The sequence below is a fragment of the Engystomops pustulosus genome, chromosome 10 (genome assembly GCF_040894005.1).
Source record: "Engystomops pustulosus chromosome 10, aEngPut4.maternal, whole genome shotgun sequence".
Taxonomy (NCBI): domain Eukaryota; kingdom Metazoa; phylum Chordata; class Amphibia; order Anura; family Leptodactylidae; genus Engystomops; species Engystomops pustulosus.
Window position 1 is genome coordinate 80,400,242 of NC_092420.1, and position 13,484 is coordinate 80,413,725.

A 13,484-nucleotide genomic window follows, 5' to 3' on the forward strand; every position below is an offset into this window, starting at 1 on the left:
CCCCATCATCCATCCTGCCAGCACATAGCCCTCCCCATCATCCATCGTGCCAGCATATAGCCCCCCTCATCATCCATCCTGCCAGCACATAGCCCTCCCCATCATCCATCCTGCCAGCACATAGCCCCCTCATCATCCATCCTGCCAGCACATAGCCCTCCCCATCATCCATCCTGCCAGCACATAGCCCCCTCATCATCCATCCTGCCAGCACATAGCCCTCCCCATCATCCATCCTGCCAGCACATAGCCCCCTCATCATCCATCCTGTCAGCACATAGCCCCCTCATTATCCATCCTGCCAGCACATAGCCCCCCTCATCATCCATCCTGCTACTACATAGCCCCCTCATCATCCATCCTGCCAGCACATAGCCCTCCCCATCATCCATCCTGCCAGCACATAGCCCCCCTCATCATCCATCCTGCCAGCACATAGCCCCCTCATCATCCATCCTGCCAGCACATAGCCCTCCCCATCATCCATCCTGCCAGCACATAGCCCCCTCATCATCCATCCTGCCAGCACATAGCCCTCCCCATCATCCATCCTGCCAGCATATAGCCCCCCTCATCATCCATCCTGCCAGCACATAGCCTCCCTCATCATCCATCCTGCCAGCACATAGCCCCCTCATCATCCATCCTGCCAGCACATAGCCCCCTCATCATCCATCCTGCCAGCACATAGCCCCCCTCATCATCCATCCTGCCAGCACATAGCCCTCCCCATCATCCATCCTGCCAGCACATAGCCCTCCCCATCATCCATCCTGCCAGCACATAGCCCCCTCATCATCCATCCTGCCAGCACATAGCCCTCCCCATCATCCATCCTGCCAGCACATAGCCCCCTCATCATCCATCCTGCCAGCACATAGCCCTCCCCATCATCCATCCTGCCAGCACATAGCCCCCCTCATCATCCATCCTGCCAGCACATAGCCTCCCTCATCATCCATCCTGCCAGCACATAGCCCCCTCATCATCCATCCTGCCAGCACATAGCCCCCTCATCATCCATCCTGCCAGCACATAGCCCCCCTCATCATCCATCCTGCTAGTACATAGCCCCCTCATCATCCATCCTGCTAGTACATAGCCCCCTCATCATCCATCCTGCCAGCACATAGCCCTCCCCATCATCCATCCTGCCAGCACATAGCCCCCTCATCATCCATCCTGCCAGCACATAGCCCTCCCCATCATCCATCCTGCCAGCACATAGCCCTCCCCATCATCCATCCTGCCAGCACATAGCCCCCCTCATCATCCATCCTGCCAGCACATAGCCCTCCCCCCATCATCCATCCTGCCAGCACATAGCCTCCCTCATCATCCATCCTGCCAGCACATAGCCCCCTCATCATCCATCCTGCCAGCACATAGCCCCCCTCATCATCCATCCTGCCAGCACATAGCCCCCTCATCATCCATCCTGCCAGCACATAGCCCCCCTCATCCTCCATCCTGCCAGCACATAGCCCCCTCATCATCCATCCTGCCAGCACATAGCCCCCCTCATCATCCATCCTGCTAGTACATAGCCCCCCTCATCATCCATCCTTCCAGCACATAGCCCTCCCCATCATCCATCCTGCCAGCACATAGCCCCCTCATTATCCATCCGGCCAGCACATAGCCCTCCCCATCATCCATCCTGTCAGCACATAGCCCTCCCCATCATCCATCCTGCCAGCATATAGCCCCCCTCATCATCCATCCTGCCAGCACATAGCCCCCCTCATCATCCATCCTGCCAGCACATAGCCCCCTCATCATCCATCCTGCTAGTACATAGCCCCCTCATCATCCATCCTGCCAGCACATAGCCCTCCCCATCATCCATCCTGCCAGCACATAGCCCTCCCCATCATCCATCCTGCCAGCACATAGCCTCCTTCATCATCCATCCTGCCAGCACATAGCCCCCCTCATCATCCATCCAGCCAGCACATAGCCCCCTCATCATCCATCCTGCTAGTACATAGCCCCCTCATCATCCATCCTGCCAGCACATAGCCCTCCCCATCATCCATCCTGCCAGCACATAGCCCCCTCATCATCCATCCTGCCAGCACATAGCCCTCCCCATCATCCATCCTGCCAGCACATAGCCCTCCCCATCATCCATCCTGCCAGCACATAGCCCCCCTCATCATCCATCCTGCCAGCACATAGCCCTCCCCCCATCATCCATCCTGCCAGCACATAGCCTCCCTCATCATCCATCCTGCCAGCACATAGCCCCCTCATCATCCATCCTGCCAGCACATAGCCCCCCTCATCATCCATCCTGCCAGCACATAGCCCCCTCATCATCCATCCTGCCAGCACATAGCCCCCTCATCATCCATCCTGCCAGCACATAGCCCCCTCATCATCCATCCTGCCAGCACATAGCCCCCTCATCATCCATCCTGCCAGCACATAGCCCCCCTCATCCTCCATCCTGCCAGCACACCGCCCCCTCATCATCCATCCTGCCAGCACATAGCCCCCCTCATCATCCATCCTGCCAGCACATAGCCCTCCCCATCATCCATCCTGCCAGCACATAGCCATCCCCATCATCCATCCTGCCAGCACATAGCCCCCCTCATCATCCATCCTGCCAGCACATAGCCCCCTCATCATCTATCCTGCCAGCACATAGCCCCCTTATCATCCATCCTGCCAGCACATAGCCCCCTCATCATCCACCCTGCCAGCACATAGCCCCCCTCATCATCCATCCTGCCAGCACATAGCCCTCCCCATCATCCATCCTGCCAGCACATAGCCCTCCCCATCATCCATCCTCCTAGCACATAGCCCCCTCATCATCCACCCTGCCAGCACATAGCCCCCCCCATCATCCATCCTGCCAGCACATAGCCCTCCCCATCATCCATCCTGCCAGCACATAGCCCCCTCATCATCCATCCTGCCAGCACATAGCCCCCCTCATCATCCATCCTGCCAGCACATAGCCCCCTCATTATCCATCCTGCCAGCACATAGCCCCCTCATCATCCATCATGCCAGCACATAGCCCTCCCCATCATCCATCCTGCCAGCACATAGCCCCCTCATCATCCATCCTGCCAGCACATAGCCCCCTCATCATCCATCCTGCCAGCACATAGCCCCCTCATCATCCATCCTGCCAGCACATAGCCCCCCTCATCATCCATCCTGCCAGCACATAGCCCCCTCATCATCCACCCTGCCAGCACATAGCCCCCCTCATCATCCATCCTGCCAGCACATAGCCCCCCTCATCATCCATCCTGCTAGTACATAACCCCCTCATCATCCATCCTGCCAGCACATAGCCCTCCCCATCATCCATCCTGCCAGCACATAGCCCCCTCATCATCCATCCTGCCAGCACATAGCCCTCCCCATCATCCATCCAGCCAGCACATAGCCTTCCCCATCATCCATCCTCCTAGCATATAGCCCCCTCATCATCCATCCTCCTAGCATATAGCCCACTAGCCCACTGTACCACATGTCCTGTCTCCCCCGGTATCTGCACTGCTCCTCCTAAACCCACCCAGTCAGTCACGGGTCCTCTATCTTCACCCATACTCTGCTTTGTCCACCCAATGCCCTGGTCACTATCTGCCTTGTGCATCTCATCCTCTGCCCTATGCAATGCTCTGCAGCATCCCATCCTCATCCTCTGCCCTGTGCAATGCTCTGCAGCATCCCATCCTCATCCTCTGCCCTATGCAATGCTCTGCAGCATCCCATCCTCATCCTCTGCCCTGTGCAATGCTCTGCAGCATCCCATCCTTATCCTCTGCCCTGTGCGACGCTCTGCTGCATCTCAACCTCTGCCTTGTGCAATGCTCTGCAGAATCCCATTCTCATCCCCTGACCTGTGTGATGCTCTGCAGAATCTAATCTTCGACCTCTGCCTTGTGTGATGCTCTGCAGAATCTAATCATCGACCTCTGCCCTGTGTGATGCTCTGGAGTATCTCATCCTCTGCCCTATGCAATGCTCTGTAGTATCTCATACTCTGCCATGTGCGATGCTCTGCAGAATCTAATCCTCATCCTCTGCCCTGTGTGATGCTCTGCAGCATCCCATCCTCATCCTCTGCCCTGTGCGATGCTCTGCAGCATCCCATCCTCATCCTCTGCGATTCTCTGCAGTATCTCATCCTCTGCAATGTGCGATGCTCTGCAGCTTCCCATCCTCTGCCCTGTGCAATGCTCTGCAGCATCTCATCCTTTGCCCTGTGCGATGCCCTGCAGCATCTCAACATCTGCCCTGTGTGATGCTCTACAGTTTCTTATCCTCTGCCCATTGTGATGCTCTGCAGCATCCCATCCTCTGCCCTGTGCGATGCTCTGCAGCATCCCATCCTCATCCTCTGCCCTGTGCGATGCTCTGCAGCATCCCATCCTCATCCTCTGCCCTGTGCGATGCTCTGCAGCATCCCATCCTCATCCTCTGCCCCGTGCGATGCTCTGCAGTATCTCATCCTCTGCCCTGTGCGATGCTCTGAAGCATCCCATCCTCTGCCATGTGCGATGCTCTGCAGAATCTAATCCTCATCCTCTGCCCTGTGTGATGCTCTGCAGCATCCCATCCTCATCCTCTGCCCTGTGCGATGCTCTGCAGCATCCCATCCTCATCCTCTGCGATTCTCTGCAGTATCTCATCCTCTGCACTGTGCGATGCTCTGCAGCTTCCCATCCTCTGCCCTGTGCAATGCTCTGCAGCATCTCATCCTTTGCCCTGTGCGATGCCCTGCAGCATCTCAACATCTGCCCTGTGTGATGCTCTACAGTTTCTTATCCTCTGCCCTGTGCGATGCTCTGCAGCATCCCATCCTCATCCTCTGCCCTGTGCGATGCTCTGCAGCATCCCATCCTCATCCTCTGCCCTGTGCGATGCTCTGCAGCATCCCATCCTCATCCTCTGCCCTGTGCGATGCTCTGCAGCATCCCATCCTCATCCTCTGCCCTGTGCGATGCTCTGCAGCATCCCATCCTCATCCTCTGCCCTGTGCGATGCTCTGCAGTATCTCATCCTCTGCCCTGTGCGATGCTCTGAAGCATCCCATCCTCTGCCCTGTGCGATGCTCTGCAGAATCCCATCCTCATCCTCTGCCCTGTGCGATGCTCTGTAGCATCCCATCCTCATCCTCTGCCCTGTGCGATGCTCTGCAGTATCTCATCCTCTGCCCTGTGCGATGCTCTGAAGCATCCCATCCTCTGCCCTGTGCAATGCTCTGCAGCTTCCCATCCTCTGCCCTGTGCGATGCTCTGCAGAATCCCATCCTCATCCTCTGCCCCGTGCGATGCTCTGAAGCAACCCATCCTCATCCTCTGCCCTGTGCGATGCTCTGCAGCATCCCATCCTCATCCTCTGTGCGATGCTCTGCAGCATCCCATCCTCATCATCTGCTCTGTGCGATGCTCTGCAGAATCTCATTCTCTGCCCTGTGCGATGCTCTGCAATATCTTTTCCTCTGCCCTGTGCGAGGCTCTGCAGTATCTCATCCTCTGCCCTGTGCGATGCTCTGAAGCATCCCATCCTCATCCTCTGCCCTGTGCGATGCTCTGCAGCATCCCATCCTCATCCCCCGCTCACCGCTACAATGTGTCAGCCCCTTCCCCGGAAGCAGTCCCTGCCCCTCCCCCTCCTCCTCAGGATCCATCAGTGCTGGAGCCTCTGGTGTGTGGTGACAGGTAAGTGCCTGTTCCTGCGTCTATAGGAGACCCCCATGTGCTGCACACAGACCCCCAGCTCCAGAGACTGCAGGACCTCCCCTGCCCCATGTCACCTGTAGCAGGAGGAAGCACATGCAGGTGCATAGTCAGTCCTCACTGCTCCTGGGGTTAGATTCTGACTGCAGGTGCTGCACATGATGTACCATCATCACAACTGTTACACATCAGTTTCCCTGTTACCCCCTGCATTACCGTTGTGTTAACATTTACCTTTTGCTAACACAATGACAACAGAATGTTAACGGGATGTAAACACATGTGTGATTTGTAAGTGCAAATGTTAACAGCAATATAATCGGGCAAATGTCTTCGCCTCAGTTGTTGAATTGTGTATGAAAATGCAACGTAAACGCCAAGTGTGAAAGCAGCCGAGGCAAGAGAAAGACATGGACTGAAGGAGAAACTTGTCTGAGAAATGTGATTCACCACTTCATGTCTTTCATATATAAAAACTGCTCACACCACAAAACTGATTGATGCGTTGTGTGAACGCAGCTTAAGGATAGGTACGTTTTTTTACTCCACTCCCAAAAGCCATGACTTTTTCAGTTTTAGATAATTTTGGGTAGATGTGTGGGGGCTTGTTATCTGCGGGACAAATTGTACTTTTTTTGTGGCACCATTTAATATTCCATACAATGTGCTGGAAAGATATTCCAAGTGCAGTGAAATTGACCAAAAAAACCCTATTTAGGCATTTTCTGGTGGTGTTTTTATTTTTTTCACTTTGTGCTCCAAAAGAAACCTCCCCTTAAAGGGGTCTTCCCACGAAGACAAGTTAGGTCCTATCCACAGGATAGGGTCTAATTTGCTCATCAGTGGGCGTCTCGGTGCAGAGATCCCCCACAGATTGCGAAAACAAGGGGTCCAATGGACTCCTCGCCGCTCCTCCGTCTAATACAGTGATTTTCAACCTTTTTTGAGCTGCGGCACACTTTTTATACTTTGAAAGTCCTGGGGCACACCACCAACCAAAATAGCACAAAATGACACTAAAACAGCCATATTATACATATAGTTAATAATATAGATTCTAAATTTATTTTACTCACTCAGTGTGAAACCTGGGCCTGTTTCGATAAACACAAAAGGGATATCCTGGCAGGAATGGTGGAAAGACGCACAAAGCTCTTCCTCAACAGTTCTCAGTTTCTCCCTGGTTTTAGTATATGGTGCTGATTATTATGTGGCTCATATACTGCAAAATATAGGGGTACAATGAGAAGAGGCCAGAGTACAAGTGCCAGCTCGTATACTCAGCATATGAGCTGGTACTTGTAGTACTCCAGCCTCATGACTATAGTATTTCTCATTTCTCTGGGAAACAAAACACAGGGGGCACCATAGTTTGGGGAACTTTCTCCACGGCACACCCGACCACCCGACCAACACTGGTTGAAAATCACTGGTCTAATGGAGCAGACGGCTGCGCATGACCGTTCTGCTCCATTAATCTCTATGGATCTGAAAGAGATCAGTGGGTGCGGCACTTGGCAATTTCCTGCTCCACTAGTCTCCGGAGGAGCGAGGGGTGCATTGGACCCATCGTTTTTGCGTCTCTTCCCTGAGACCCCCACTGATCAGCAAGTTAGGCCCAATCCCGCGGATATGGCCTAACTTTTCTTAATTGGAAAACCCGTTTAATTCTTTGGGTCAGTGTGATCATCCGTGTGATACCAAATTTATAAAGGTTTTAGTAGAAAGAAATGGGTGTGCAATGCAATCGATAACCAAGACACTGGGGCTCATTTACTTACCCGGTCCTGTCGCGATCCCGTGGTGCGTTGTCCGACGCACCTTGCGGTATGTAAGCTGATGCTGGAGGTGGTCTTATGAAGGCAGATAAATGCGCCGTTTCGCCAAAAAAAACTATTTTTTCACTAATCAAATGACCTCATTCAGCGCACCAGGAGTCTCGGCACTTGGTCATGATCATGCACGCGCCTTGCGTATATGAAACTGCCCCCCCCCCCAAGCCCCCCCCCCCCCCCCCCCCCATCCTCACTCCCGAGAGCCGGTGACATCATCGAGCTCTCGGAAAGCACTGGCGCATTTCGCACGGCCGCAATAAGTGGACGGCCAGGGGAAATTAAGATATAGTGCGCATGCGTCACGGCTCTCGGGAGGGTGGGGGGAGCAGTTTCATACATGCAAGGCGCGTGGATTACCATGATTGTGGCCAAGCGCCGAGACTCCTGGTGCGCCTAAGGGCGATGTCTCGCATGGCGTTTTTAGTCCGTTTTTAGTTTTCAGATCGTAAAAAACGCATCTGTTTTTTAAAAACGCGTGCGTTTTTTTACGATCTGAAAACGCACTAACTAAAAATGGCCCAAAAACGGCCTAAAAACGCCATGTGTGACATCACCCTTATGGGGGTCATTTGATTTGTGAAAAAACGTATTTTTTGGAGAAACTGCACATTTACCTTATATACTCGAGTATAAGCCTAGTTTTTCAGCACAAAAAAATGTGCTGAAAACCCAAACTCGGCTTATACTCGAGTAAAAAATATATAGGTTTTACCAGGTTTTTGTGGTAAAATTAGGGGCCTCGGCTTATACTTGGGTCGGCTTATACTCGAGTATATACGGTATCTGCCTTCACAAGACCACCTCCAGCATCAGCTTACATAACGCAAGGTAAAGGCATGTTTAGGTCAAAATGACCATTTTGAAGTGTGTAAAAAAAAAAAAAAAAATGCTATTTTGTGAAATTCTGAGGCCAATAACTTTTCCATACTTAGGTGTGCGGTGCCGTTCTCTGCTGGACGCGCTGGCGCTTTCATTCATATCAATTTATGACTTGTATGAACGTCTGATCATTTTTAATTCAAATACTTATGGGTGTAAAAATGGCGATTCGGACATTTGGGATCCATTTTTCGTTACATTGTTCACTGACGAAAATAACTGTTTTTATATTTTGGTAGAACAGGCATATTGGGACATGGAACAACCTGACATGTTTATGATTTCTAGTGTCTATTTTGTGTGCCTGGTAGAGAAAAGGGCGAGGGGTTATTTCAGGCCCCCTAGTGTACATTAACCCTGGCACTGGTGGTGGCACAAGCGTTAATGCGACCTCTGACTGCAATACTACTGTATTTCAGTATATGGTGATTTTGGTCACATTTTGTTACAGTGTTCCACCAGCACACTGTAACAGATCTTCAGACATGACTGGCTGCTGCTGGCACTAATTGTGGCAGGTAGAGGCAGATGTCATCTGTGTTATACATCATGTTATAGATTACCAGCGGAGGTCTCTCCATGTACCCCCTTGTAGCATTTACATTGCATTTTAAAACGCAATAGCTGGGGAGAGATTACATTGTTGTTAACATTTTGTGTTTGCAAAACACAATGTTAACACATGCATTATCATAATGTTAACATTTGCATTTTGTTACCATAATTTTAACATTGTTAAACCTGCAAAATCCCATCCTCATCCTCTGCCCTGTGTGATTCTCTGCAGTATCTCATCTCTTGGCAACCTGTCACCAGGGGACCCATTTTTGGGTCCATAGAAAATCTATGGATGACGTCCCCAGGGAAGACATAGCAGGGGGCGGAGCTCAGCCAGGAGATGGGAGGGTTTTTAAAATTTTAATAGGACACATGGAGGAGTGGTTTCTATCTATAGCCACGCCCAGGGGACGATCACCTAGTCACAGAAAACAGTTTGGCAGTGTATGTGCTATGCTGTGGGGACTGGGGGGAGCCAAAAATGGGTTTACTGGTGACAGGTTCCCTTTGATACCCATTAGTTTTTAATAGCAAAATTTTGTGATTCTTATGCCCCAGTGAACTTTTATTAACGCTTTCTGTGCAGTATATTTAAAAAATTCAAACCTTCCAAGCGCCGTAACTTTTGACTTTTTTTTTTTTTTTTGTAAATATGGGGCTTCCACACATTTAAGCTTCATAAAGTTTTTGGATTACAATTAGTATATATTTTTTTGTGTGTAATGGAGGAAAAAAAGTAAATTTTGGCATTGTTTTTCCTTTTATTTTAATTTTTTTAAGTTTTTTTGGTCATCAGGGATAAATAAATAAATACTAGTTGTAGCCTGGATTGGTACGGGTGTGGAGGAACAAAATTAGTGTGTTTCTTTTTTTTTCTTTTGTTTGGTAGTTTCTTTTCTTTTATTTATTTATTTATTTTTTAAATTAAAACTTTTTTTCCTTTATATATATATATATATATATATATATATATATATATATATATATATATATATATATATACAGGCGGTCCCCTACTTAAGAACACTCTTGTATGTAACCCGGGGACTGCCTGTATATAATATAATATATATATATTTACTTACAGAGATTATTTGATCTCCTGTATAATGCACTGCACTATTAATGTTCTAGCTCTCCTAACAGGCCTAATAATAATAATAATAATAATCTTTATTTATATAGCGCCATCAAATACTATACAGGCGGTCCCCTACTTAAGAACCCCTGACTTGCATACGACCCCAAGTTACAAACGGACCTCTGGATTTTGGTAATTTACTGTACTTTAGTCCTAGGCTACAATAGACAACTATAACAGTTATCACTGGTGTCTGTAATGAAGCTTTATTGTAAATCCTGGTTCTTATGAGAATCCAACATTTTTTAAATCCAATTGTCACAGAGACCAAAAAAATTTGTCTGGGGTTATAATGATAAAGTATATGGTTCTGACTTACATACAAATTCAACTTAAGAACAAACCTACAGAACCAATCATGTATGTAACCCAGGGACTGCCTGTATAGCGCCATCAAATACCGTAGTGCTTTACAAATAATAGATGGGTACAGGCAGCTCTGGGGTCCTTCTCCAGACCCCAGGCTGCTATGCATCGGCACACTGCAGTTACAGAGGAAGGGGTCAGCTGAGCTCCTGTACAGTGTAACAGCCTGTGAAGCTACAGCATGGAGCGACTCTGGTAAACCCCTGATAGCACTTCACAGTCACAGTGCCTGGATCTGGACGTGTCCCTGCTTTATCATGATGGATTTTCTTGGTACTTTTGTCTTTAACAATTTTTTTATTATTCACATGTCAGTAGCAGCGACCACCCATTTCATTACTGGATAGGTGATGGCTCCCTGTAACGTCAGTCCTTTTCTTACATGGGGTTTGGAGGCTTCTTGCTTATACTGTATGTCATTGTTTTGTCTATAGCAGTTCCTCAGACGGGGCTATAAGAGATGTATGGCCGCACTAGAAGACACAATGCCCCAGACCCAGCATCCGCTCATGATGGCCGCCCTGCGTGTCATGGATTTTCCTTTATCCTTCTACAGCTCGATTACAGAGGTATCTTACAGGATATTTTAGTTTCCCTTCCTTTATATGTAGTTACACTCCAGGCCTTGTCTTACATGGAGCTTTATCGCACAGCTAAAGTCCTATCCGGGACTGAAGAAAATCCTTGTGGTCACCGCTGTCGGCACAGTGTCCATTATCTTTCTGGCTCGTCACTTTAGGAGAAGACGAGGGAAGAAGAAAAGCCAGACTCCATCCTGGGAGCCCGGGAATCTCCTGCTGGACTGTACCAGGAATGTGGCTTCAGAAAAAGGTAGGTCCATATACTGTATTTTTCGGACTATAAGGCGCACCATCAATACATTCCTGCTAAAGCGTCTAGGTTCATATATAAAGCACACTGGATTATAAGGCACACCTGATTATAAGGCTGAATGACCAGCAGGTGGCAGAGCTGTGCACAGTTCAAGGCAGCTGTTGTCTGTAAGTACGGTTCATATATAAGGCGCACTGGACTATAAGGCGCACCTTTGATTTCTGAGAAAATCAAAGGATTTTTTGTGCGACTTATGGTCCAAAAAATATGGTACATAGAGTGTTCTCAACAGGGACAAGAGAGGAGCACAGAGTGTTTCGGGAGTGAAGGAGGAAATTACATTTGATATCACGATGATGTGGGGGATAAGAAAGATGATGAAGTCTGAGAATTGGTAAGGCTTATACATACATGTGCAGTGTGATCAATGTCTTCTCTATGTGTCTGTGCCGCAGGCTCCAGCTGTTCCAGTAGCCGTCAGAATCTAACCCTATCCCTGGCATCCATGAAAGAGAAGGGTTCCCAGTTACACCTCAATGGAGGACTGAACAGTAAATATTCAGGGTCTGTGCAGAGTCTGGCGTCCGTAAGTTATTTTTATTATGTCCGTGTGCGTAACGGAAATCTACCATCAAAATCCATCATGATAAACCAGGGACACTTACTCATAGACCCAGGCACCGGGACTGTGGTAATCTTCTTATGTTTGTTATCCATGGCCTCCTTCCTTCTAAGAGCAATTTTTAAAATTATGCCAATGTAACATATGGACTCTGGAGGATGTTACCAGAGCCCCTACGTGTTCTGTTTTCACAGGCTGTTACACTGTCTCACCCTCCCACCTTTTTCCCTCATCACCCCTCCCTCTCCCTGCTGTGATCTCAGATAGTAGGAAAGGGAAGTGCAGCTACTCAATGCAACAGCCTGTGAAGCTACTGCATTGAGGGGTTTTAGAAACACCCACAGAGCCCTCCAGGCTAATTAGCATAATTTTAAAAGCTGCTTTTAGACAGAACGAGGCCATGAATAACAAATATAAGACGGTTACCAAAATTAACGTGCCGGGCTCATTGAGTAAGTGTCCCTGGTTTATCATCTGTGATTTGATTGTAGATTTCCGCTTTTACCCAGCCTAAAATGTGATTTTACTGATTGTAGCTATGCACACCCTTGGGCTACTCACACACTAAACGTATATTCACGAGACCATAGCAAAGTGAGCATATGGCAGCGTGCTGTAGAGAAGGAGGGGTGAGCACTCCTCTCTATGGTGAGGCTTGGCGCCTGGCTGTAAAGATGGAGCATGCTCTTCATAGCGTGTGGTCACCGTACCCCTGCCGTGCGTCATAGGCATCTATGGGGACGTATATATCTCCGGGCCTAATGTTGTGTCATTGTGCACTCTAGACTCAACACCTTTTAAAATAATCTGCAATGTTAAACACAACCTGAAAGCAACGAGTGGCGCTGTTTCTGTCTTCTTATCAGACCGTTTCTATCATGTGATGAGGCAACAGTTCTCTTGTGGTATTGTGAAGAGCTGGTTGCCTTTGTTAGGGGGAAATATGTGCATAGTTCTTATTGAGGATAATAGGAGTAGTAGAGCTCCCTCTAGTGGTGGTAAGAGGTAGCCGATATTTTTGTGTTAGAGCATTTTCGGAGGGTCAACATTTTTTGATAACATTCCTCCGGCTTCCTTGGCTGCCAAACATTGTCATCGCTATAATTTATGACTTTTATATTTATTTTGATGTAAGACTCGGCCTATTATAACAATTATAATTCTCTATCTGTGTCCTCACTGTGATCACCTGCTGCCGTGCTACATAACATCTCTCTTATCTGGTTCAGGTTCGAAGCGTCAACTCGTGTCCCGGCTGCGCCTGTATTAATTCCGAGAACTGGGATAAAGGGGAAGAAGAGGATATGAAGCTTGTAAACATCCCTGTCACCACACCAGAGAACCTCTATCTAATGGGTAAGATGGATGAGGAGAGCGGAGACTTCACTTTGCATAGGATCCGCATATAATAATCTCACTGCTCTTACTGTAAAGAATCCTCCTCTTTAATGATGGAACCTCCTTTGCTGTTACAATACACAAAGCCCCTATTTATGGCTACTAGACCTCTAAATAGCTTAATATTTTTATCATCTTTG

At 48.9% G+C, this 13,484-nt stretch overlaps 1 protein-coding gene across 4 annotated transcripts in view; it reads left to right on the plus strand.

The window, feature by feature from the left end:
• The first annotated feature begins 5,597 nt into the window (after window positions 1-5,597).
• MIGA1 (mitoguardin 1) overlaps window positions 5,598-13,484 on the plus strand; it is a 28,170-nt gene continuing 20,283 nt past the window's right edge. For 3 of the 4 annotated variants that reach the window (XR_011850501.1, XM_072129029.1, XM_072129031.1), the window contains exons 1-5: window positions 5,793-5,813; window positions 10,925-11,059; window positions 11,144-11,321; window positions 11,780-11,910; window positions 13,176-13,302. Coding sequence is in view for 3 of the 4 variants with exons in the window: in XM_072129029.1 (XP_071985130.1) it covers window positions 5,808-5,813; window positions 10,925-11,059; window positions 11,144-11,321; window positions 11,780-11,910; window positions 13,176-13,302 (577 nt within the window). In the remaining variant the exon portion in view is untranslated. Of the gene's footprint in view, window positions 5,694-5,792; window positions 5,814-10,924; window positions 11,060-11,143; window positions 11,322-11,779; window positions 11,911-13,175; window positions 13,303-13,484 lie in introns of those variants that run through there. The other variant, XM_072129030.1, reaches the window with a different exon arrangement.